This window comes from Rattus norvegicus, chromosome 5 (genome assembly GCF_021556685.1).
Source record: "Rattus norvegicus strain SHRSP/BbbUtx chromosome 5, alternate assembly SHRSP_T2T, whole genome shotgun sequence".
In the NCBI taxonomy this organism is placed as follows: Eukaryota; Metazoa; Chordata; class Mammalia; order Rodentia; family Muridae; genus Rattus; species Rattus norvegicus.
The window spans coordinates 163,019,489-163,045,940 of NC_141538.1; the positions used below are offsets into that span (position 1 = coordinate 163,019,489).

At 44.3% G+C, this 26,452-nt stretch overlaps 1 protein-coding gene across 11 annotated transcripts in view; it reads right to left on the reverse strand.

The window, feature by feature from the left end:
• Vps13d (vacuolar protein sorting 13 homolog D) overlaps positions 1-26,452 on the reverse strand; it is a 225,412-nt gene that overhangs the window by 175,012 nt on the left and 23,948 nt on the right. For 7 of the 11 annotated variants that reach the window (XR_015619775.1, XR_015619774.1, XR_015619773.1 and 4 more), the window contains 15 exon segments: positions 25,698-25,802; positions 24,517-24,687; positions 24,065-24,165; positions 22,683-22,851; positions 20,951-21,052; positions 20,593-20,794; positions 19,883-20,062; positions 17,898-18,028; positions 17,034-17,109; positions 16,454-16,624; positions 15,593-15,723; positions 14,266-14,398; positions 8,182-10,398; positions 6,592-6,743; positions 1,997-3,028 (listed from right to left, as the gene is read on the reverse strand). Coding sequence is in view for 8 of the 11 variants with exons in the window: in NM_001395589.2 (NP_001382518.1) it covers positions 1,997-3,028; positions 6,592-6,743; positions 8,182-10,398; positions 14,266-14,398; positions 15,593-15,723; positions 16,454-16,624; positions 17,034-17,109; positions 17,898-18,028; positions 19,883-20,062; positions 20,593-20,794; positions 20,951-21,052; positions 22,683-22,851; positions 24,065-24,165; positions 24,517-24,687; positions 25,698-25,802 (5,073 nt within the window). In the remaining 3 variants the exon portion in view is untranslated. 11 annotated transcript variants of the gene reach the window in all.

The window sequence follows — 26,452 nt, forward strand, 5'->3', positions numbered from 1 at the left end:
TGGGTGCACCTGAATCCCATCCACCTACTCCTAATCCCAAAGGCAGGCTGACGTCATGGGGAAGGAGGAGCACTACTGGCATATGGAGACCAAGAGGGATGGCTCACTCTACACCCAAGAGACTGAAGAACTGGTAGCAAATGGAGCACTGACTCAGAGGGTCATTGTTGGTTTACTGACTTATTCCATAGTTGACAAAACTCTCCTCAGAGAGCCTAGCACTGCCGAGACCAAAGGAAAGGCCTCAAATCTCTCAACCTATTCACGCCTTCATATCTCATCCAGAAAAAGGCATTTGTGCAACATTCTAAAAACCTGAGTAAAAAAACAAAAAATACCCACAGAAACAAATGTGGGGGTATAATTGTGTACGTGTATGTGTGTGTGTGTGTGTGTGTGTGTGTGTGTGTGTGTGTGTGTCTGCTTTTCAGATAGAGTCTCATTAACTGGCTTTAATTTTATTAACATTTATTTATTTGTATGTGTGTCCAGGCATACATGTGCCCACAAGTAGAGGTTAAAGGACAATTTTCGGGAGTCAGTTCTTTCCTTCTGTCAGGCTTGACAACAGACACCTCTACCCACTGAACCATCTGACCAGCCCTAGAATTTTGCTTTAAAAGACTTCAGTGAAGAAAAGAAATTAAGGTAATGGATTATAGTGTTGGAAATCTTGAGGTTCATGACACATTTTCTGTGATATGAGAAATCCATCATAATAAAAATGCTCAAAAATTCTTGTTTCAAAAAAATACATTGTTAAGGAGCATTTATCTAGTCCTGTTCTCTACAGCATTGTATGCAAAGCCTTCAGAGCACCAAACATTTTATCATAGCAGGGAAGGACTGCTGAGGCATCTCCACAGGCACAAAGAGAACAGAGTCACCTTGCTAACACCAAATCCAGCCAGAGAATGAACACTGCCACTTCCAGTCACCTTGACAGGCCCAATGCCCAGAGCCTCAGAACACTGCCAAGAAGTGTGCTCCCCACCCTCCCCACCCCATCCCCAGCATTAAGTAAAAGGCAGAAGGGGCTTCTCCCCCATCTCTCCTCCCAGGCTTCCTGCTTCTAGAGGAGTGAAGCCTGTTCACAGGTTAGAGAAGCAAGACAACAGCAGCATGGGGAAATGGAGCTCCCTTCCTGGCTGCTTCCAGCAGTGCATGCAAGGCCGAATGTACTGAGACACAGATGAAGACCTTCCTCCCCGGGCACATGAGTTAGCAGCTGCTGCTGTCCCACCATACTCGGCAGGCTGCATGTTTGCTACCTCTTTTTCCTACTATTTTCAATATGAATATCAAGGTTAAGTTACAGTCGTGAAAATCCATGTCAGAATAAAAACTGTAACAGCCAACAACTCGCTGGATGCTTGTTAGGTGGAGGCCTCGCATTAATCTCATCTAAAGCTTGGGACCATCCTGTCTATGGGCACTTCGGCATACCACCCAGTTAGTTCACTGATGGAAATCCTGAAGGGGAAAAGGTTCCCTGATTCACCCAGGGCCGCAGCTGCAGTGCAAGAGTCCGGATTCCAACAGGCAATCCAATTTGCACACTGCATTCTGTGACGACTGCTACAGTGAGCCCAGCAAAAGCCAAGAATGCTGTGAGGGTGGGAGCTAACCGAAAGCCTCACCCAAAAGCTGTGCAATAGAAGCTGCTTCCATGCATCAGACCCTCGGCGAGGCGTTTTGCATACAGACCTCACATTGTCACACAAGATGTCACACAATGAGGAAACAAGATAGGCTAGAGAAGCAAAAAGGATTCCCTGGAATCAAATGGCCCTGGTAAAGGACAGGCTGGGTTAAATAAACTAAATATTCCCTCTGCCTCCACATGGGCTTTACAACAAAACCTTCCCAAGGCATCGACATCACTGAAGTCTCTATTTCTCAGCAGCCCTCTGCCAATCAGAGCTCTTTTCAAGGACAAATGTAACGTGCTTACACTCCGATATGATTCAAACTCATCCTCAGGGTATAACGATACCTTGAGATCCAGCTTGGAGTTCACTGGCTCCTGCAGCTCAGACTGCATGGAAGCAGTGGCCTCTGCCTTCACATTCTGGAGAGGGCCTTCGGGTGGCACTTTCATCGCATGGTTGTCTGCAGTAGAGCCAATCCCAAAAAAGTCCAGTATCACCACCCAGGTTTGCAGGGTGATCAACACATCCAAGCAGTTAAAGTCAACGTCGATGCTCCGGTTAATGCGACCGTAACTGGAAGAGAACTCTGGATGCTTTTTATCCACCAAGAATATATTGATGTGGACCAAGGAATCGTCAAACTTACTCTTTCCAACAAGCACCTTGGGCTCATCCACTGAGGGAGAAGGGGGTGGGGTCTGGGGGTAGCTCTTGTCCTGGACTTCCTTTTGCTTTTTCCGACATGTGGAGATGGGTCTTTGATACAACTGGAAGACATTAGGTGCTTCCTCCATGTGGGACGGGAGAGACCGGGGCATGGCAGGATACTCTACGCAGGATACCGAAGGGCAAGACTGGGAGAGGTACTCCTTCTGTGCTAAGCTGGATGGCTTGGGAGCCCCTCGAGACACCATCAGGCTCTTGTACTTAGAGTCTGGATTCTTCTCCAGTAAGTCTTCCATGAGGAGTGAGCGCAGGGCAATCTGGATGGATAAGGTCTGTGGATGGTCTTTACTGAACTCCACCTCAAAATCCTGAAACTTCAAGCTCACAAGCCCTTGGGCCCCTAAAGTCAGGTCACCGCTCAGCTGAACCTGCAACTCCGATATACAGAAGTTGGCTTGAATCTGAGTGAAGGCTTTGGATTCCTTCACAGACAAGGACTTCTGAGAAGCGCTAGAAAAGCTGGAGTGGCTGAACAATCCATTCTCCTTCTTCTCTGCAGTAGGCTCTCCACAGGAACTGAGTGGGGGCAGGGGAGAGTTAGGGCAGGGGGATGGCGGGGCACTGGCTGCAAACTTATTCAGATCTTCACTGTACACGAGGTTGTCCATCGTCTGCAACACCTGCTCGTACACGTGCTTGGCTAACACCACCTGCATTCAAAGGGAACAGCCCAGTTACTCCAGAACCATTTAAAATGTATTTGTCATTTTGTGTATGAAGGGGTAGGGAGGTGGGGTGTTTGGGAGGACACATGGCATGGGTACAGGTGCTCACAGGGGTTAGAAGAGTCAGACCCCATCCCCAGGAGCATTGCAGCAGCTGACAGCTCCCAACATGGGTACCTAGAACTGAACTCAGGTCCTCTAGAAGAGCAGAAGAGCCCTAGTCACCAAGCCATCTCGCCAGCTCCCTCTAACATTATCATCCTCACATAGACCCTCAATTCTAAGGTGGTCTTTCTCTGTTTACCAAAAGGCTCTAAGTCAGTTGGCATCAAGGACCATCATGTCTTTTCTGTCCTTTTCCTTTGCCTACCCACTTCTATTTTCAAGGCTCTCCCTCACCACTTGCAGTATAACCTACACATATCAATGTGCAGCAAATACTCCCTGGATGGAGTCGGCATAGCCACTCTTTCTAACCACACAAAGTAATTGCAGGAAGCAAGGAGACTTCCAAACGTCTCATGTGGGCACAGCACGGGACTTAAAAATTAAGACTCTAAAACCACTGCCGATAAGCAGTAGTCAGCAGGACAAACAATGGCTAGTACTTTTCAAAAATTATGCAGAGCTGCAATTACAAACTTCTTTCTCCCTTGCAGTTTCTGGTATTGGGGCTGGTGTAGGACACAGAACACAAGAGGCAAACATTGTCACCGAGCTGCACCCCCGGAGTCTTACTTTCTTTTAGTGAGAATTTCTTATTTAAAAATATTTTCAAGTACATCTTTTTTACTAATTAAGGGCAATTAACAGAGGGATCGCAACTCAGGTACAGAAATTTTGACAGACTTGGAAAGTGACCGTTCTATAACCCCTAATTTAATCTTCATCCCTACAGAGTTCATTAGTGGAAGGAAGCAACACAAATGACTGACAGGGAGTTTTACAAGTGAGAGATCAGGCTCTTGCCACCCACACACCCTCATCAAATGCAGACATTTGTGTGACAGATACAACGTAACCAGAGATGCTTGACAGCACCTGCCAAGGAAGCTCTAGCCAAAAGTGAAGGAGCGCTGGGAAAGACCAGAATCCAGGGACGCCTGGGTGGGTCACAGCAATACTGACGCCAGTTCAGGGAGACACAAATGCACCATGCTGGCCACTCTGTAGGCAACCAACCAGTTTCCACACCGAATTATGACAGGGCAAACGCATGCTGGCCACTCTGTAGGCAACCAACCAGTTTCCACACCGAATTATGACAGGGCAAACGAGGCAGGGCAGAACCAGAGAGCCCCAAGAGATACTGCACCTAACTGCAATCTGCACAGCCTGCTTGGACCTGATGCAAACAAACCAGAATGAAGACCTTCTTGAGAATCAAACACCAGCACAATACATAAGGAGACAAAGTTCAGAGAGACACATTCCAAATAGACGAGATGAAGTGAAAGAAAGCCTGAGATTTGCCTTAAAATCTTTCCTTTAAAAAACTGTTATTAGCCTTGTGTGTAGTGCAGATATGTACATGCATGTGCTGTGGCATTTACAGAAGTCATAGTACAATAGTGTGAAGTTGATTTTCTTCTTTCTCCTTATGTAGGTTCTAGAGACGGAACCTGATTTGCCAAATTTTCACAGCAAACACTTTAACTAAAGTGTTTACCTAAATCATTTCACCTCCCCAAAACTAGTTCATTTAAAAGAGAGGGGAAAAAAAGGCAAGTACTGGAAAGTAGAAACAGGAAAATCATATATTCAAGGTCATCCTCAGCAACATAGCAAGTTAGAGGCCAGCCTGGGATACATGAGACCCTGTTTCAATTAAAAGGAGCAAGAGAAGCTGGAGAGATGGCTCAGTGATTAAAAGTACTACATGATCTTATAACCCAAGTTCAATTCCCAGCACCCATACTCTCAACCATCTGTAACTCTAGTCCAAAGGGATATGATGTCTTCTTCTGGTCTCTACGAGCACTAGACACACATGCTAATAAAACACCCACACATACAGACCCATGCTAATAAAACACCCACACATACAGAATAAAAAGTTAACTTTACAAATGAGAAAGAGAGCTGAGAGAGGGTTTCTCACCTAAAGATTCATACCTAGGAGCCACTGATACTGGTCAAAGTTGTGACCATCTACAGCCTGACAGAGGGGCCACTGTCCTAAGATCCTGAAAACACTCGTTTTATAACCTTACTCTTTCCTCTAGTCCTGTAAAATGAGGAGGGGGGGAATTACTTGTGAAGGATACATATGTACGCAATGTACACACACACGCATGCATATACACACACCCTAACTGGCCCAATTCAATTCAGAGAGGGCAAGCCTAAGTTTACTCTGTTGAAAGGATTAGTCAATGGCTCGAATAATCAGTGTTATACAGTCTATTCCAAGTACATCCAAAGTGGGATAAAAATTACATCCTCTTGGGAAAGAGCAACTGGTTTTTTAAGCAGTAAGTCCCCATCCACACTGGGGAATAGGACTAGAGATCTTCTTTGTTCCTTTGTGACACATGAAGAAAGTCATTGCCAGGGACAAAATGGCACAACCAAAGGATCCCGTGTTGCTGAGGGCAGTGCAGCCCATGCATAATCCCAGCACTGGGGAGGCAGAGTCAAGAGAACCATGAATCGAGAGTCAGTCAGCCTGGGCTACAGAGCTAGACAAGGTCCAATGGGGTTTTTTTGTTTGTTTGTTTTTTGTTTATTTGTTTGTTTTTTAAAGATTTATTTATTTATTTTATATAAGTACACTATAGCTGTCTTCAGACACACCAGAAGAGGGCATCAGATCCCTTTACAGATGGTTGTGGGCCACCATGTGGTTGCTGGGATTTGAACTTAAGACCTCTGGAAGAACAGTCAGTGCTCTTAACCACTGAGCCATCTCTCCAGCCCCTGGTTCAATGTTTATTAGAGGAAATAATGAACAACATGAATATATATTGATATGTCCTTGAATTTACATATTTTCTTTCAATACTTAATATACATAAATACATACCATTATAATCTGAGTACTATAGACAATACAAATATAAAATGAATATACATGGGGCTAAAGAAACAGCTCAGTGATTAAGAGTACTTGTTGTTGCAGAGGACTTGGGGTCAATTCTCTGCACTCACATAGTAGCTCACAATCATCCACATCCAGAATTCCAGTTCCACAGAATCGGGCACCCTCATCTGGCCTACTTGGGCACTAGGCACTACACAATTCACTCTACACACACACACACACACACACACACACACACACACACACACACACACACAGGAAAATTCTTCCTAATCTGAAATCAAAATACCCCTGAACCTACAACATTCCAAAGGTTTCTAATTTAAAAGCATTTCAAACTTCAAATTAGATATCAGAGATGCTCAACCATAAAGGTTTTGCAAATGTCCTAAATACACAGTTCCCAAACCTAAAATGTAACTGATCTCCCACATCTCAGACAAGGAACAATACCTGATTGGCTTTGAACTGCCCTGACCTGAAAGTCAATCCTGTGTTTGTTTACCTGAACTGGGTTGACGAACTTTCCTTCAATCTTCATGATGCTGGACGTCCCCAGCTCATCTGGACTAAGGGAGAAAGTCAGTTCAGTTTCTCTCTCGATAGGGATCTTCTCCAGCTTAAACTGGATGGTGGTATTGTTCAGGATATGGAAGGCTGGAAGAAGAGAGCAGAAGTGACAGAGCATGAACACTGACATCTGGTTTGTCACTGATGATCAAGTGTCCTGTATGTATAGTAAAGGCTATCTGACGGCGGGTTGGCCTGGCAACTGAGTCTATGACTGAGACCAAAGTGCACAGCAAGCAGAACCACAAGACAAGTTTACAAGGGAAACGAAGGCACTTTCATGACATGTTCTGCTTGGCAGCTTTAACATATGAAAGGGTAAGGCTGCAAAAATGGCTCAAAGGATAAATAATGGTCTGATGACCTGAACTCAATCTCCAGAACCAACATGGCTGAAGAGAGAACCAATTCCCACAAGCTGTTCTCTGACCTCCACACACAGCACTGCGATATGAATGCATGTGGGCACACACACACACACACACACACACACACACACAACAGATAAGTACATTTAAAATGTATCTGATATGGTAAACACTAAGTCAGTGCATGGACCACCTTACGTTCTCTTGGCCATGGAAGCCTGTTTTCCAAGCCAGACTGTCCCTTCCATAGCTTTCAGTAATAGACCCAGCTTTCTTGGGCCTCAAGACAGCACTGTAGCTGAATGCTCATTCCAAGCATAGAAAAGAACTGTTTACTAAGCATGGAAATGGAGGACTGGCTAGAAGCAGCCCGGTGGTTAAGAGTACATCTAGCACATTAGGCCAAGGCTGGCTCTCCAAATTTCAGATGAATCAGTGAAGGACGTTCCAGGGACCACAGAAGTTTTCAAAAGCATTACTTTCTTTACCAATGAATAGTCTCTAGAATGCTTCTGATTCTGTAGCCCAACTGCTTGGGTCTAACTGTCCATATCCAGAAGACAAATGTGGAAATGTCATTCCTTGTACCCTGCACAGACCCACTTACAAGAATCAGAGCAGTAAAGAAGCCTAACACACCCAGAGCCCAGGTTTCCTTTTATACTTACATTAAACTCTTGTGCTACCTTAGGCTGCAATATTTTAACTACGAAAAATGTACAGCTTAAAACAAAAGAACAAAACAGTACATAAAATAAGGTCACACTATATCCATCCACTGAAACATCTCAGCAAAGGAGCACTGACCCAGCTGTAAACACTTCACAGACATGGTTTCTCTGTGCAGCCCTGGCTGTCTCAAAATTCAGTGTGGACCTGGCTGGCCTCAAACTCATAGAGATCCACACACCTCTGCCTCTAGAGTGTTGGGATTAAACATGTGCACCACCACATATGGCTCAAAGTACATTATTTTATCCAAAGTGAAAAAGTAAAACCATGCCAGCCCTCTACAAAACTGTTAAAAATACAACTGTGGTTGTCTACACATTAACCAGAGATAACCCTAAAAGGAAGGGACTGTGTTGTTTCCAGGGACACATACACAGGCCCTGAGTATAGAACCTTTACAAACAAAACATGTTTCTGCTTCTCACCTTGGCCTCTATGCAAAGATTCAAAGAAATCGTGTCGAGTGAAGTGAGCCTCCTCCTGACTACTAACGCTGGCTGACCCGGAGGGCGGGCAAAATGCCCGACTGACTTCAGGCCCCGCACCATCCCTGCCTGCCAGCTGAGTGCAATTCAAAGAATAGAGTTTAATGTCTTTGATTTCCACCTGCAGCCGGTCACTTCTGGATTCATCATCTCCTGCCACAAAATTCTGGATGAATATCTGTCCCAAGTGTCCAACCAACAGCTCAGGACTCCCAGGCCTCCGAGGGATAGAAACAACTGGAGACTCAATGTTTATGTTCAAGATGAGCTTCACCGTGTCTGATCGAGGGGAAGGAAGGCCAAACCCATAGATTTCATTCTCCTCCAAGACAAAGGGATCCCTGGTCTTCTTCGGGGTTTCGAAGAGTGACACCATCTCACTGTACTCGGCAGTCTTGGTGGCTAATACTGTGGTCACTTTGGTGGCTGCACTTTTCAACATACTGCGGAAATTCTCTTCCAGCTCATCCATAGATAATGTCAACTCCTTTAAGAATTTAGCAGAGTGGTTATAATGCAAAGATGCCATCTTCAGGTTGAGGAAGCATTCCTGTTTGGATTTCTCAGCAAATGTGAAACTCAACGCTTCAGTCAGAGATGCATCTTCCATTCTGACAAACACACTTTCAAAATAGCCAATGTCGCTGACTATGTTCTCATAGCCTATGGAGTTTCCGATGCTGACGACATACTGGTTCTTCACATTCTCTTGTGTTAGGTCCATGAGCTGCAAACAGCCAAGGGAGCCATTCATGTCAAACGAGCTGCCCATCGACACGTTCACCTTGGTGCCACCAATACTGGCTGTTGCGATTTTCCTGCCATGTCTCTCTCCATCAGACATCCCCACTGTCCGAAGCAGCAGGAGGTTGAGCCTGTGGATCTCCACAGCGACCTCCGTGTTCTGCTCGTAAGTCGACTGAACTGTGCCCTGCTCCATAATACTTCTCTCAAGGTCAGTCATCAGAGGTTGGGGGCTCACATCATCCTTTTCCTTAGGGAAGGATTTTTGAAGAAAACCAATGAGCTCCACAATGGTCTCTGGGTTTAGGATGATGTCCAAGTTATTTACCTGAAGGGAAATGACCTGCAGAGTACTGTCCAAGTTCATGGATGGGCACTCTGAACTCACAAACTGATACTCCAGTTTAATTAGGGATTCTTGTTCTTTGGTGAGAATTTTCTCTAGGGAAACACTAGTAGTGGCTGATTGGTCGTTGAGGGTGGCCACGTCAGTTTGGAAGGCCACATTAGGTCCTGAAACAGGAGACTGTGCCCTACTATCCCGGAGGCTTCCTGTGGGAATATCAAAACTCAGATTCTTATGTGAAGCCATCAAAAGGTCAAAATCAGCACCATAAGTCTGCATGGTGTCCACCAGGAGCAATCCGTGAACAGTCAGGGAGACCTCAGCATCATAGGGTCTTTTCACAAAGTGAGCATTGGTGCCAAACACCTTGAGCACTGAGATGTAGCGGCCACTGCTCTCAACACCAAGCTGCATGCAGTTCACCTTGAATTCCGCTAGGAGGAGCTGTGACTCCACTAGCACCTCCCGTGTGTGCTGCTCCAGCATTACAATACTCTGGGTCAAGTTCATTACAGAATCCTGCAAGCTTCCCCGAGGTCCTTCCTGGGGGAAAATCTTCTCTCTGAACTGGGTGTCAGAGGGCTTTGTTTCAGGAGTGGTGAGGAGAGCAAAGCAGTTCTTCAAGGCAGATATCTTATCCTCATTGATGTGGATTTTTAAGTCTGGTAAGTTGCCTGAGAGCACAGCCCCAGGGTACTTGGGGTCTGATGTGTAAATCAGCCGACGTTCTAACTGTAGATGAACATTGAATTTCTCAACTACATGTGTTGGCCCCACATCAATGTCCTGCACACGTTTCCAGTTGTCTCTCACGCGCCCTACCATGACCTGGAGGTCCATGAATGTCAAGGAGTACCTCTCATACATCTGTGTGCTCATTAGATGAGCCTGAAGCTGTTCCTCACTAAACTCCACTCCAGAAAACGGTGGTGTTTTCTCCCCATTGCTGCTGTTGGTCTCTGGAGGTGGGGTGCTGGGAGGAGTGGCAAGAGGGGTCTTATATTCATCATCACTGAACTGATTCTCTTCAGAGGCTGAGTCATCCCCACTTTTCCTCCTAGAGTCTTCTTCAGGGGGAAATGAAAAGACCATAAGTGAAAAATCTCCTACTTGCTCCTTCCCTCCCTTCTTTCCTTTTTCCCTCCTTCCCTCCCTCCTTCTCTCTCTCCCTCCCGCCCTTATTATAAATAAAGAGGGCTAGACAGAGAGCTCAGTGCTGAGGAACACTTTCTGCTCTTGCACAAGATCCAGGATTGGTTCCCAGCACCCACAAGCCAACTCATTGATTGCTTGTAACTCCACTTCCAGGAAACTAGATGCCCTCTTTTGGCCTCTTCAGGCTCCTGCACAGACATAGTACACATAAACTCAGATAATTCATATTAAAAAAAAGTAAATTTTTAAAAAGAATCTCAAATTCCACCAAATCATAGACACAGATTTAAAATTCTATTATAAAATATTTCAGCACTTCAGAGGCAGAGGCAGGCAAATCATTCTAAGTCTGAGAACAGCCTACTCTCATAGTAAGTTCCAAGCCTGTCAGACCTAGATTATGAGTCTTTGCCTCATCTTATGAACAATGAGGAGGAGGAGGAGGAGGAAGAGGAAGAGAAAGAGGAAGAAGGGGAGGAAGAGAGGAGGAAGAGAAAGAGGAGGAAGGGGAGGAAGGGAAAGAAGAGGAGGAAGAGAAAGAAGAGGAAGGGGAGGAAGAGGAAGAGGAGGAGGAAGAGGAAGAGGAAGAAGAAAGCTTTCACCAAGCTGGTGTTTTTTTAAGTGGATGAAAATGATAGACATCACTGTGAAACTATTCATTCAATGTGAACTTAATCTGTTAAACTAAAAACTAAAATACAAAGAGTAAAAATGTACGTAAAATTCCCTCCAAGCTCACATTAGGATGCTGAAGCTGCCAGCTACTGCCAGCATTTTCACACCTGACACTGGCAGGGCTGCTGACACAGCTCTCTTACAGCACTCTCCAAACTTATATTCTCCACTTACTATAGTGGTCATTTTGTTCCCCTACTAGAATATTCTTGCTATGCACAATATCCTTATCTGGCATATAAAGGCAGAAAAATAAAACCAACAACAAAGTTGTCTGTAACTGCCATACAAGTAACATAATACATAAAATTTTAAAAATAAAAAACTAACATCCCATCTCTAACCCTGAGTATTAGGAAGTGTTTATCAAAATGCAGTGTCACACAGAAGGATATTACTGGCAAAAGTGCAAACTCAAACAACCACCTTGGAAATCAATTTGGCAATTTGTCAGAAAACTGGGAATAGTTTTACTTCAAGACCCAGCTATACCACCTTGGGGAAATACCCAAAAGATGCTCCACCATCCCACAAAGACACTTGCTCAACTATGTTCATGGCAGCTTATTCATAATAGCCAGAAGCTGGAAACAACCTAGATGTCCTTCAACTGAAAATGGATAAAGAAAATATGGTATTTCTACACTATGGAATACCATTCAGCTATTAAGAACAAAGACATCATGATTTTTGCAGGCAAATGGATGGGTCTTAAGAATATAATCCAGGGGGCTGGAGAGATGGCTCAGCAGTTAAGAGCACTGACTGCTCTTCCAGAGGTCCTGAGTTCAAATCTCAGCAACCACATGGTGGCTTACAACCATCTGTAATGGGATCTGATGCCCTCTTCTGGTGTGGCTGAAGACAGTGACAGTATACTTATATATAATAAATAAATCTTAAAAAAAAAAAAAAGAAAATAATCCAGAGTGAGATAACCCAGTCCCAAAAGGACATGCATGGTATGTACTCACTGATAACTAGAAATTAGCCATAAAATACAGGTATGATGCTACATTACACAGACCCAACGAAGCTAAACAAGAATGAAGGTCCAAGGGAGGAAACTTGAATCTCAGTTAGAAGGGGGAATAAAATAGTTATAAGAGTCAGACAGAGGGAGGTAAATGGGAAGGAGGACACGTGAGGAGAATAATGGGGGTGGTTCAGGTTCAGACATGGAGAAGGACGGGAGAGATATGTAGATAGCAATGGAAATCAGCCAGTGAAGGAGATGAAGGGAGGTACCCAAGAATCAATGGGGGTGACCTTTACTGTGATGCACAGTATTGGGGATTATGTAACCTGAAGAGGCCAATTCCTGTAGCCAGGCAGAAACCCTGGTAGAGCAATAGAGACACCAACCCACCCACAAACCTTTCGACCCAAAAGGTATCCTGTCTATAGGAAATGCCAGCACAGGGAATGGAACAGAAACTGAGGGAATGGCCAACCAATAACAGATCCAACTTGAGACCCATCCCTGTGCAAGCATCAATCCCAAACAACATTAATGATAGTCTATTATGCCTGTAGACAGGAGCATGTTGTCCTCTGAGAGGCTCTACCCCACAGCTGACTCAAACTAATCCAGACATCGCTAGCCAAACAGTGGATGGAACTTGGGGACTCTTATGGAAGAAGGATTAAGAACCCAGAAGGGAATAGGAACTCCACAAGAAGACCAACATCATCAACTAACCTGGATGTTTGTGGCTCTCAGAATTTGAACCACCAGCCAAAGAATATAAAATGGCGGGACCTAGACCTCCCCACACATATGTAGCAGATATGCCACTTGGTCTTCATGTGGGTCCTAAACAACTTGAATGGGGCTATCCCAAAAGCCATTGCCTGTATATGGGATATGTCCTATCTGGGCTGCCTTGTCTGGCATCAGTTCAAGATATCCTTAGCCTTGAAGAGACTGGAAGAGTGAGTGAGGGGGGAAATAGCCAGGGGTGACCCACAGGAAAAGGGGGAACTGGTAGAGAGGATGGGGAAAGACTGGGAGGGATTACTGGGGGTTTGGGGGATGAGTGGGATGTAAAGTAAATAAATAAAAAAAATAATTAAGGGCTAGAGAGATGACTCAGTGGTTAAAAGCACTGAGGTCCTGAGTTCAATTCCCAGACACCATGTGGTGGCTCACAACCATCTGGGATCCGATGTCCTCTTCTGGTGTGTTTGACAGCTATAGTGCACTCATATAAATAAATATTTTTTTTTAAATTAATTAAAAAAAAAGCCACAGCTAGACTCTCCTCTCAAGATGGTTGCAATTAGAAGGTCAGATAACAAGTAATGAGAGGATGTGGGGAAACTAGAATCGTAACAAACAGTGGGCATATAAGCCATTTGGGAAAGAATCTGGTAGTCCCTAAAAATGTTAAATGTAAGGCTAACACACAGCCCAGCAACTCCACTCCTGGGCGACCATGTGAAAGAACTGAACATTTGCATTGCTACAAAAACATGATGTGACTGTGAATGGTATTATTTGAACAGTGGGGTTCAGGGGCAGTGTTGCCAATGTTTACTAACCAAAAAACAGATAAATAAAATCTGGTATATCCAAAAAGGGACTGGTAAAAGCCATAAAAAGAAATGTGATACTACACACACACACACACACACACACACACACACACACTACCACCACCACCACCACCACAACAACAACAATGACGAACACTGAAAGTAGTTATTATTAACCAAGTAACAGGTGTACTTTGGAGAGTTTTTGTTTGTTTGGTTGGTTGGTTGGATTGTTTTTTAACGTGTGTGTGTGTGTGTGTGTGTGTGTGTGTGTGTGTGTGTACACACCTATATGTATATCACATACATGCTTGGTACCCACAGGTCAGAAGAGAGTATTGTTTCCCCTGAAAAACTCAAAATAAGGATGACTGTGAGCCATTGTGTAGGATCTAGGAACTGAATCCAAGATCTCTGCAAAAGCAGCATGTACTCTTAACCCCTGAGCCATCTCTCCAGACCCAAAACTTTACAGTCTTAAAATGTTATGAAAACCTTCTGTCCAGTTTTCTGTAATGAAGCTACACTGACACTCTACCTTGTTTCCTTACACACTGACACTCTACCTTGGGTGTTGGTCAAAAGCATTCTTCCAAGATCCACAACAACCAGCACAGGATTCTTGAAAGTGAAATCATCTGGAAATATCACTTGAGGGGCAGAAATGTCCAATCGAACAGTCCACCGCTTACTTTCCTCCTGTGGATGCAAAATAAAACTCAGTTGCAAACCTGCTGTAACCCAAGAACTCAAAGCAAGAGAAACACAGGTTCAAGGCTAGCCCGGGCTGTGCAATTCTATCACTGATAACCCTGACTGCCAATGGTCTTTATAGAGGTGTCCAAGCATCCCTGAAACCCCGTCCAGGATGCCAGTCCTCGCAATACAGGACACTCAATACTTGTTGGCTGGGGATATTATTAGAGGCTGATACTTGACGAAGAGAGGATCAATTAGCCAACTATTAATTTGAGGAGTTGTTTGTACTGACTGATGATCCCTGGATTAAGAGGGGTTTTGTTCATAGTTTACAGGTCTGATGTTGTGGTACATGCCTTTAATCCCAGCACACAGGCAGATCTCTGAGTTCAAGCCTTCCTGGTCTACAGAGTAAGAGTGTCAGAACAGCCAAGGCTACAGAGAGAAACTATCTCAAAAACTAAAACTATATATGAAAAAAATTAATAAAAATTAGAAAAAAAAGAAAAGAAAAATGTCCTTTTGTGTGTATGAAGATATCAGGAAGGTACTAATAAGTTATGCTGAAACTCATACACTCACACACAGGAAATCAAGACTAATTCCCCCCCCCCCCCCCCATCCTAAGTCCTTCGGTATTTGACTTGGAACACCATGGCCAACTTTCCCACAGCTGGTTCTACAGGGTTCAAAAGCAGCCACACTTGTCTAACAGCTCCATCTATCACCATGCTTGGCAGTGCACTGTCAGAAATGCCCTTTCAGACAATTAAGCTGTTTCTTGTCCTTGAATCAGCTGGACACACAGCACCACAAAGTTACCATACTTGCAAATCAGATCTGGAGAAAGACACAAGCAAGTCTGAAGAGTACCCACAACACTCAAAAGGCAGAGGCAAGTTGATCTTTCAGTTCAAGGCCACCCTAGTCTACAAACAGAGTTCCAGGAGAGCCAGCTACAGAGAGGCCATGTCTCAAAATGAAAACAAAATTAAACAAAGTACCTAAGGAAGTACCCTCAGAGCAAGAAAAGCATAATCTAATCAGCATCATTCATTTCTTAATCAGACCATTAATAGAAAAGGCATGAGCTATTTAAAATGCTAGCCAGAAGGATATACTATAAATCAGGAGCTTGTCAGGAAACATGGTTGCCTCTCCCACCCCCAAACAGAATCACACAAGGTCACTTACAATAAAATCTCCCACAAGCAAACGGTCAAGAGTTTGTCGGATCTCAGCCTTGGTCTGCATCTTCAACTTGTTATATTGTCTTCGGGCTGCTTCAGCTACCCTCAACTCAAGCTCAGACTGATAACCAAAGCCTGCAGGATTGGAAAGGCAAAAGATGTCAGCTTGCAAGTGACTGGGCCAATAAGACACCACCACTTCTGCCCTCACCCACATCCACCAAAGTGGAAAAAGCAATCAGTAACAAACAGAGCTCTCTTCTCGGAGATGGCCTGCCACAGCAACAGCAGCGAGAAGGCCTGGGGGAGTGTGGACAGACTGAGGACATGGAGGCACAGGAGGGAAGGGCACCTCTCAGAATCCCTAAAACCATTTCTAAAAATTCCAAAGTGCTGTATTTCAAAAATCACATAAAGCAGAATATTGAAGGCAAAATGTTAGCCAGTTCTGTCATGGTTACTGTTTCCTCCCTGTCAGTGAAAGTACTTCTCTAACTGTCTCAGTCTCTGTAGGGAATAAAGGAAGTCACAAGTGTATCAACTGTTCAGTCTACACTGTAAAAGAACAGAGATGCTGCCATCTAGAAGGAAATTCTTGAACATTCCACTGTAGTTCACCAAGCTAAAACATCCTAGCTGGCCAAAGAAATAGCCATCCCACAATGAGGGTAGAAAAGTGCATCCTAAGGAGACGTGGGAAGGAGAGCTGGCCCAGAGCGCTGACTAAGTGTCCTCACACAATCCTGCCACTTACTCTGCAGGGTCTTGCAGCACTATCGGGTCTTCCAAATGTTATGCACTGCACCAGTAATCAGCAAGATTTTTTTCAAAGGTAACATAGGATCAAACAAACAAAAAAGTTAACCTGAGGTATGAACCTTTCCCTTGTAGAAAAAGTCTGCCACTTTTTTAATAGCCTGTGGGTTGTAGATGATGTTCAAGGGCCTTGTGCTGACATGCAGCCGCCTCTCAAAGTGGCTGTGCACTGGGTTTCTCTCATAGAGCATCTCAAAGACTGGATTGTCTGGATCGGCAGCTAAAGGAAAGAACAGAAGATGTAGAACACAACAAAAGCAGCACCACACCCACAGAGGCCTGGAAAGCATTCTGGGAAAAAGACATTTTCAAAATTCTTTTCTAATCTCTTCACAATTATGCAGATTCTTAAAAGAAAGTCTAATGTGACCTGACTCTAATTTTTAACAGGAATCTTGACAGCTAGACTACCGTATTTGCTCCCATAATGCAGTGCAAGGCCCAGAGGCCTTGCAAAAACACTCTAGTGACACCAGGGGAAAAGAGTCCTACCCAGAGAGTTCATGCTGCTTTCCAGAGCAACATGGATCCACCTGGCAAGTCACTATGCACAGAACAGAAATCAAAGTCTACCAATCAATAATAATGTGTTTTTTAAGGATTAATTTTAAGAACGTATGAAAAATTACCAGAGTATTGATCACTTCTGTCTTCCGATGCAGTTTGAAGACCAAAAGACTGTGAGACTCTGCCAACTTCTTTCTGCTATTAAACATATATACAAACCCACTTCAGCAGGTAAAGGGGACAGTGCGCTGCCCCCTTTACCTGGCACACTCTGCTCCTTCTTTGCACACATGACTCAAAGCCCCTTCACACTGGGCTACCACATCCAAGCATTCACTACTGTGCCATTTCCCAGAGCAGACAACAATAATTGAATATTTATAACTTTTCAAATTTTAATTCCACCCTCCTATACTTTCTAAGAACATTCAAAAAGAAGTATGGACAGAATGGACAGGTCGATACTCATTTAGACTATGTGTTTGACTATAGAGCAGAGATCCCCTGGTTGGTAAAGGATATTACATATAAATCTGAACTGATATAAGGGACTGAAGGTAGTTCTCCTCTGACTCCTAGAAAGATGGGATTTCACATTAGCACAGCAAGTTATGAGCAGGGCTGTGAGCCATGGAAGAGACTCAACTGTCAACCCTGACGTACAGAAAGCACGAGTGGTGTTCCTGACATTATCCCCAGGTAGACAGACATATCCACAGTGGCCACAGCATGGCGAGGAAATGCAGAGCCACACAGCTCACTAGTATTTCCTCTCTAACAGAGGACCTAGTCCCAGGCTGACTCCAATCATCACATGTCAAAATAAGTCCAATTAACAGGACTTCTGACTTCCTAAAATAGACGTAATTCACTGACACACACGTGTGCTAGCCATGCCAATGCAGTGCACATTGACACACATGTGTGCTAACCATACCACTGCAGCACACACTGACGTGTGCTAGGCACGCCACTGCCGTACATACCGGATTGGGGAAGACCAGAAGAGGAAACATGGTTCCTTCCGTAGCCAGGTCTCGGAGGAACAGTCCACCCAACCGAACTAAAAGCAAGGAGGAGTTTCTTCGGGGAAGAGACTCTGCTAGAAGTTTTACATCTATAAGAGATAAATGTAAGAGACAGTATTACGTTCTAAGGCCTAATGTGCTTTATACCTACAAATAATGCACTTATTTTACAACAAACTATGTGACTCTAGGAAGTGTTTTTCATGAAATTTGAATATACATATGCGCGTGCACGTGTACGTACACACACACACACACACACACACACACACACACACACCTGTCTGTCTACATAAGCATACAAAGACTTTAGGAGGTTTCTCAGTAGAGTGAACTGTTTTGGTTTTTGTTTTGAGACAGGCTCTTACTATGTAGTCCTGACAGGCCTAGTACTCTATGCATAACCTAAAACTCAGAGAGATCCACCCACGTATCTCTGCCTCTTGAATGCTGGATTTAAAGGTGCACACCACGTCTCACCTCACAATGAATTTTAAGTAGAGCCTTCACAAGTATGTTGAAGCAATCTGCTATCTCATTTAAGTTTATGACAGTTCAGCTCTCAGGATTATGAAGTCAGAGCAGTAAGCCTCTGCCTGTCTGTCGGTCTGTCTGTCTGTCTGTCTAAAACATTTTTAGACTACCAAAGCATCTCAGATAAGCTGCCATAAAACATGAGATGTCCAAGCCAACATCTGTTCATTTACTCATATCTCTTTAATTCAGTCACAGAAAAAAAAAATTGATCAATACCATTCTGGATGATCATGTTTCCCTGCTCTCTGAAATACACTTGCAAACCCAAATGATACTCATAGCACCTCTATGGTCATTCAGACAACGAGTAGCTGAAGGACTAAGTCATCCAATGTGCATGCCCCAGGTGACTTCAACTAGACAGTGCACTGCCTCCGAACGTGACTTCTCATTCTATAAAATGTGTCCTATTCCTTGTTTATTTAGGACCTTCTTTTGTTTTTATGTGATATGCGTACGATTTTCCTGTGTAAAATAACCCAGTAGGGCCAGGGTTAAGCTCAGTGGCAATGCACTTACCTGGTACGTGCAAGTCCCTGAGTTCAATCCCTAGCACCATAAAATGAATTAATAAATTTAACTAATAGTAAATTATTAGTTAATTCAGAATGAATCAAATGCTCAAGTACAGTCCAGTGTGTATACTGGAAGAGGCTGATACATGCTTTACATAAGAAATGTTTTGGTTGGGGATTTAGCTCAGTGATAGAGCGCTTGCCTAGCAAGCGCAAAGCCCTGGGTCCGGTCCCCAGCTCCAAAAAAAAAAAAAAAAAAAAGAAAAGAAAAAAAGAAAAGAAATGCTTTAGGTCAGCTACAGTAAGTACTACAGACCACGAGCTCAGTGTCAATGAACCAGTGCAGATACACATTAAACAAGATGTGCAGACACACTCACACCGGGGAAGGCAGGTTTACATAATGATCAGCTGGTAAGTGTGATGATTATGACCTCACAGACACCTAGCCTGCACTCTCCCTATAGTTTGAAGCATTCTGAGACTCTTTTGGGTTTGGAGGGGTGTGTGTGTGTGTGTGTGTTACACATAGGTACCCTCAGAAATTAGAGGTGCTGGGTCCTGTCCTGGTTATTTTGTTTTGTTTTGTTTTTTGTCAATTTGATACAAATTGATACTGAAAAGAGGGCCACAATGGAGAAAATGCTTCCATAAGATTGGCTATAGGCAACCTTGTCAGGCATTTTCTTATCAGCGATGGTTATGGGAGGTCCCCCATACTCGGTGAATCGTGACACCCCTAGGCAGGTGGCCCTGAGAAGTGTAAGAAAGAATGAAGTGTGTGTGGGGGGCGGGGGTTACACACCTTTACATCCAGACTCTAAACAACACAGATGACAAGAACAGATAGTGCTTTGGCACTGAGAGGGCAGAGCTGGCTCTGAGCAGTACCTGAGAACTCGAGCTGCATGAACGCACTCTCGTTGGCATGAGCAGCGCCCCGCTCCTGGTGCAAGAGAGTCACAGTGCCCCGCTGTAGCTGCACATTCAGCTTGGCAAAGACGTGATCTCTCTTTGTGTAGGTATTCATACATGAAGCATCTGCAGTGGGGTCAAAGAACTCCTCGGTGCCTACATGTATGGGAAAATGGGCTTAAGAGAACATACAGAGAGCAAGACCAGATCCCCTGGCTGGGATGATGCTGTTGAACCAGGTTTCCCTTCTTTAGACAACAACCGGAAGTCAGAGAGGACTAAATAGCCATGGCCACAACCCACATGTGACTAGCAGGCAGTGTGACACTTGAGGCTGATGTGACCAATGCAATTTAACTCAGCTAGTGCCCACACTAGTATCATAGGACTGTACAGGGCCTCTGCACGGCCATCAAGCCTCAGAGTTTGTTTGTGATCAAGCTCAGATTTAGTTCTCTAACAATAGCTGCCATTTGGACCTGTCTAAATAATGTACAAAGAATGACAATGTCCATAAAGTCTCTTCCAGATGTGCCTTCCCTCTACCTCTATGAGACTGCTGTCCAAACGTAACCTTTAAGTCTGTAAATGACCTATCAAGCTTTTGCACAAAGAATGGAATAACGTTTAGGACCTAACCCTCCACTCTGGCTGAAAGCTTGGCTGCAAATGGGATCCCAACCTACCCAAGATATCTTCAGGCATCCAGTGCTCATGTGACTCTGCTGTCAGTCCTTCTGCCACTTTCCCTTCAGGGCTCTGCTGTCCATACCAGCCACCCCACCCTGGAAACCAGGACTGCAAGTACTGCAGCATCCCACTGCCTCCGCTGCCATCTGGGTCACCAGGTGAGGCTCCCGGAGAATCAAACTGAGGCTCTCGAAGACTCTGTGTAATCACAAAGAGGCAGGCATGAAGAGCCATGGACAGATGCTGTGATGTGCCATGGGTTGCCATGTGTCCTGACAGGAGCACAAGCACGTCAACACCGAAGGGCTCAGGGTGTGCTGGGAACAAATGACCCTTCCTACGCAGATTTCTTACCTCTGCTAGCTCCTCTTGCTTGTAAAATCTATCATGAACAAGTTCACGCAGAATCTTCAATTCCTCAAAGCTCTGTTCCTCCTCAATTCGACACATCTCCTCCTGTTTGGGACAAAATAAAACTCAGACACTGCAGCACTGGACAAAGTGAGCAGCCTCATCAATAAACTGGCCACAACCCCTCCCTGAAGGTTGAGAAATGGGACATTAACAAGTGTCGTGCAAGCTGCCTCTGGTTTCAATGGGGTTTTCTACAACCCAGCATTTGTTACTTGTTCTCAAAAACTCCACTAGAACCAGTTGGAGCAAACAGAGCAATGAGAACATAATTTGCTTCAGTGGGTGGCTGCTGAGGCATCCTGCTCTGCACAGCACTGACTCAAATCACAAGCAGCCTTACACATTAGCTCATGAGATCAAAGGAAGCAGAGTTCCCACCTTCCAAGAGGAAGCTGAGGTCCAAGCTCATGCATGTATGCATGTTGGCCCAGCTCCTTCGTATTCACAATTAACAAAGGTGTGATCATTTCAACATGTTTCTTACTAGTTACTAAAGAGTAGTAGCAAGAACTATTATTATCATTTTTAGAAAGTAAAGTTACCCATCCTAAACAATGTCATATTTCCTAACAGTAGAAGGACACACTGTAAGTGTGGCCCACACCTCACAGAGCTGCTGTCACTCGGTCACCTCAACAGTGATGATTCAGATCCTTCTCAAGGTATCCTGCCTCTGCCTTCAAGAAAGCTATTCAGAACAAAATGTCTGATGTAGCCCATCCTTTTCACAAGGTGCCCATTGTCAGTAGTCATGTCAGACACCACTGAACACAGCAATAAGCAAGTGAGGACCATGACTTCAGCTTGCAGCAGGAAGGGTGAGAATTCAGGGGTTCAGCATGACTGCTGGGGATCATCCAGTAGAGAACTGTTCCTTTTTTCTTATAAAATTCAACAAAAGCAACCATCCATCAAAAATAACCTGAGCCATAATGTAGAGAATGGTCACAAAATCAAAACAATGAAGGAGCAAAGCAGCCGATTGCCTTCCCTTTCACTGGGAAAGAAAAGAAGACAGATGCAGGAAGGGGTGAGGTGGAGACCGGCACCTGGCAGGGCTGGTTCTAGGGTATCTAGCCTGCAGGGGACTCAGATAAGAATCGCCTTCTCACCTGTGGTACCTGCTCTGGCTTTACCTCTATCACCAAGAAGTCCAAGGTCAATCAAGTCAACTAGGATTACAGAAAATGTAGGCCAAAATCCACAAAAATTAGTCAAAGACTAACAGACTAGGTTCAGGACTGGAAGAAACACTGATGAGTCCGTGAAATTCTCCCTGGTACATACATAAAACTGTACCAGGAGTGGCCTGGCAAGATCATGGGCATCCCCTCAGGGAGCAGGATGAAGCATACTTCTGGCCAAGATGAAGTGTACTACCTTCCAAGAAGTCCCAACTCTACTGAGCCTGACACTGGCCTACGTCTTCAGAGACTCAGCTGTTTTTTTCAACCTATGAGAGAACATTCTTAGCTAAGTGTAGTGGCTCATGCCTGTAATGTCAGGACTGTGGAAGTAGAAGCAGGAGGATAAGGCCTTCAAAACTAGCCTCAGCTGCACATAATCTTGAGGACAGCTACATGAAATGGGCTGGGCTACATGAATGCTGTCTCAAAACCAACCAAGAAAAAAACACACCAAGAAAAAAATACTAAGCAAGTAGTCCACTCACCTTGTCATCTGCAGACAGCACGCCTCCTTTTAACTTGTTGAAATATCTGTCAGTGTAAAACACAGCATCTCGGGCACGATGCAACAGGAAATCCCAGGTACAGCACTTCCTCTGCTCTCTGATCTCATACAAATTAGCGTTCAGGGCAAAATACCACCATTCTCGACAACTGCAACAATTCAGGACAGTATGTTACTCCTTCCGGAAAAACCAGGGCAATATTCTTCATCCAGGACAATCCAGAACACTGCTCGCCCTTGACTAAGTAAATTTCTCCTATTAGCCCACTGTCTCTGTCTTGGGTCCATTTTAACATTAAGCTAAACTCAATATGCAGAAGAGTGAATCTGCTGCCAAAGAACACTGAAGTACACAGTGTGTGTGTCAATAACAGCACAGCATGTAACCAACAGGCCTCACCAGAGCAGTCCTCTCCAGGGAGGAAATCACTGATGGCAATAAGGCAAGAGCCATCTTGACATAATCACCACACATTTGACCATTACAGATGTCAACTGAAGACATACATGGAAATACGTGAGGTCTTTTAAAAGGGTTAACAAGTCAGACTGGTCACACTTAATCACGATAACATGAAGAGAGGCTTTATGGGGCAGAAGAGATGGCAGCAGTAAAGCACACGCTGAGGCTGGGCATGGAGGCACACATCTTTGATCCCACCACTCAAGAAGCAAAGGCAGGCAGATCCAGGAGTTTGATGATAACCTGCTCTACACAGGGAGTTCCAGGACATCAAGGGTTACATAAAAAGACTCTAACACAAATAAATCATACTGTTCTTAGAGCGGACCAGAGTTCAGTTCCCAGGAACCACAGAGGCTTACAATGGCCTTTAATCCCAGCTTCAATCTATACCCTCTTCCCGCCTCTATGGGCTCGTGCTTTCATGTGTATACACACATAAGCTTAAACATAATTTAAATTCAAATATATTTTAAGGAAGAGAATCGATGTTTGCTCTGGAAGCAGAGAACGCAGCTTACATAATGCAGCCAAACAGACTAAGGACAGACTAAGGGGCTTGAAAGGTGCTGCACACAAGAAGGTGCAGCACGCAACAGCGGTCTGCCTGCTGAGTGAAAGCCAGGTCTTCTGAGTTTCCCTACCCTCATTCTAAGGGTGGCTCTTACCGCAGCAGAGAGACAACAAGAAAATCAATAATAACAACAGGCATTTTGTGCCCTTTTTGTCCCAAATATTTTTTCTATTTCTATTTCTTTATGGATAATACAGTCACACATGTTAAAACCTCGCTAACTGCATCAAAGTTAAACCAACTGCCCTTTCTTCTGCAGCCTCATGTACAGAAGGGGCAGGGGGAGCATGCACTCTTTATGGGTGACATGGAGAGGTGCCCTTACTTCTTGGACACAGCCACTTTGGGTTTCCACTTCCGGAATTTCACCTGCCTCTCCTTTCGTTCCAGCTCCTTGAGGAATGCCATGATCTGCCGGTACTGCAGCTTTGTTAGAGTAAGAGATACTGGATTAGGACAGAATTGGGGATTGTGGCTCAGTCAAGACCGCAAGAACAAGTCATCACTTAATCTGCTGAGATGGACGCCAGTGACCGAAGCATCAGCAGGAGGCACTTTGATGGCCTCAGTTCTCCCGTGTTCTTTGCTCAGCACCCAAAAAGTACCCAACCAAAATCCACATAAAGTGGGCCTGAGCTCAGTTTCCCCATATGATGCCACGTGGGTTTACACCTAACAGTCTGGGGTCAAACAATGCTGAGGACACTGCCCAGGGGCAGGTTTTCCTTTGCTCCAGCTCCCAGCAGGGGACCTGAGCCTCTGGAAAGAACATGGTACCTGAGACAGCTTCAAGGGAATGGTCTCCAGTTGAATATCACATTCAATCCTCGGGCTGTGCCGGGACCTCAGAGGCTCCTTGGAGCAGTTCCTTTTCAAGAGGGCAGATGCGCATACAGGCTCCAAGATGTAGTGGTGACTGCGACTCTCCATGCTCCTGGCCATGGCCTCCTGTGTCACAGAACACTGGCTATACACGGACCAACTTCCTGTCTGTTACCTTCTACAGTACTGGGAATTCAGCCATGGGCTCGGTCATAGCATCAATGTTACCTAATCCACTTTATGCCACCTGGAACTGGGGAAACCATTTTTCTCCATTTCACTAAAGTACCTACAGTTTCTTTACAAAAAGACTAAGTTAGGCTTTTTCTCAGTCCTTCCCAAGCAGTGACACTGTCTATCTATATAAGTGTCTTACAGGAATACCACCATGGTAATGTTTAAGGAGAAACCCAAGCAGGATGACCCCTCCATAAAAAACTGACCTGATGCCCTGCTCTGTTCACTCAAAACCTTCATGTTCAGTTCCAACTGACCAACAAAATGTTGACCACTGTGTGTCACAGGCACACAGCAGTAAGCAAGGAATTAGACAAACAGACACATCTTAAAAAAAGAACTTTAGCTGGGCATGGCAATGCATGTACCATTAGTAGAAGCACTTGGAAGATAGAGGTAAGCAGATCTCTGTGAGTTCTAGGACAGCCTGTTCTACATAGCTGAATTCTAGGATAGCCAGGGCTACGTAGAGAGACCCTGCCTCAAAATTAATTTAATTAATATATTTATTAATTGAACATTAAATTAATTGGTATTTAATAATTAAACTTTCTATTAATAATTCAGTCCATTGGTATTTATAATTTTATTAATATTAACTGAATGTGTTAAATTAGTGATTACTAAATACTAATACACTTAATTAATTAAATTAAAGAACAACTTTACATGAAAAAGAGACACATGAACAAAAGTCACCAAGTAACCTGATCCAAGTTAAACACACAAGCTAATGTGCATCTGAAGTTGAAACCTTCAGACTCGAGAAGCTCCTCAGGCAGACTCAAGAGAGAAGATGCTTGTCGACACGGACACAGGGGACAACCGCCTGCAAACCAGGGTCGCTGCACCATGAGCCTCAAAGCCATCTTACACAGAAGCCCCAAAGCAGAACATACCTGCAGCTCCGCTTGAGGCAAATCCCCCAATAAAGTGCAATTGACATCCCAGTAGATACTGAACTCAGCCACATCTAATCGTTTTTTTCGCATTAGTTTCTGTACCTGAGAGAAGAAAGGGGAAGACACAGGATGATGGCCTTTAATTTCAGATATAACTGTTGTTTACACATCAGGCATTCTGCAAGGGGCAAGAGATGCAATCCTGAAGGAAAACAGTCTACTCTTGTACAGCTTAAACTAAGAGGCAAGGCAGGTTGATCTCTGTGAGTTCAAGGCCAGCCTTGGTAGTGAGTTCCAAGAAAGCCAGAGGTACATAAGGCCCCACCTGAATGAGTAAGTAGGTATTAAATAAATAAATAAATACAATCAATTGGCAATATCAGCATGCACAAATATTTTTAGTTATACAGAAGCAGCAATGGATATCTAAGATGCTATGAGCAAACAAACAGAAAATAGCATTGGGCAGATGAGTATCAAAATACCTGTAAATCAGCACAAAAGGCCTGATATCTTCAGGGTACAGTGATTGCATTTCTGAACTAGAACTCTTGAATGGTAGAAAAACAGTATGGGTACATGTGCATGAACACGTATTTGAAGTGGAAGTCACTTAAGTATAGAGAAACTATCTTGGAATATTATAAGGGTTATCAGTTCGGACAGTGTCCTCTTCCAAGAAGTCCCCATCAACCACAAGGATGAGTATGTCCTTATTTGTAAACACCGTCTGCGCAGACAGAATCAGGTTA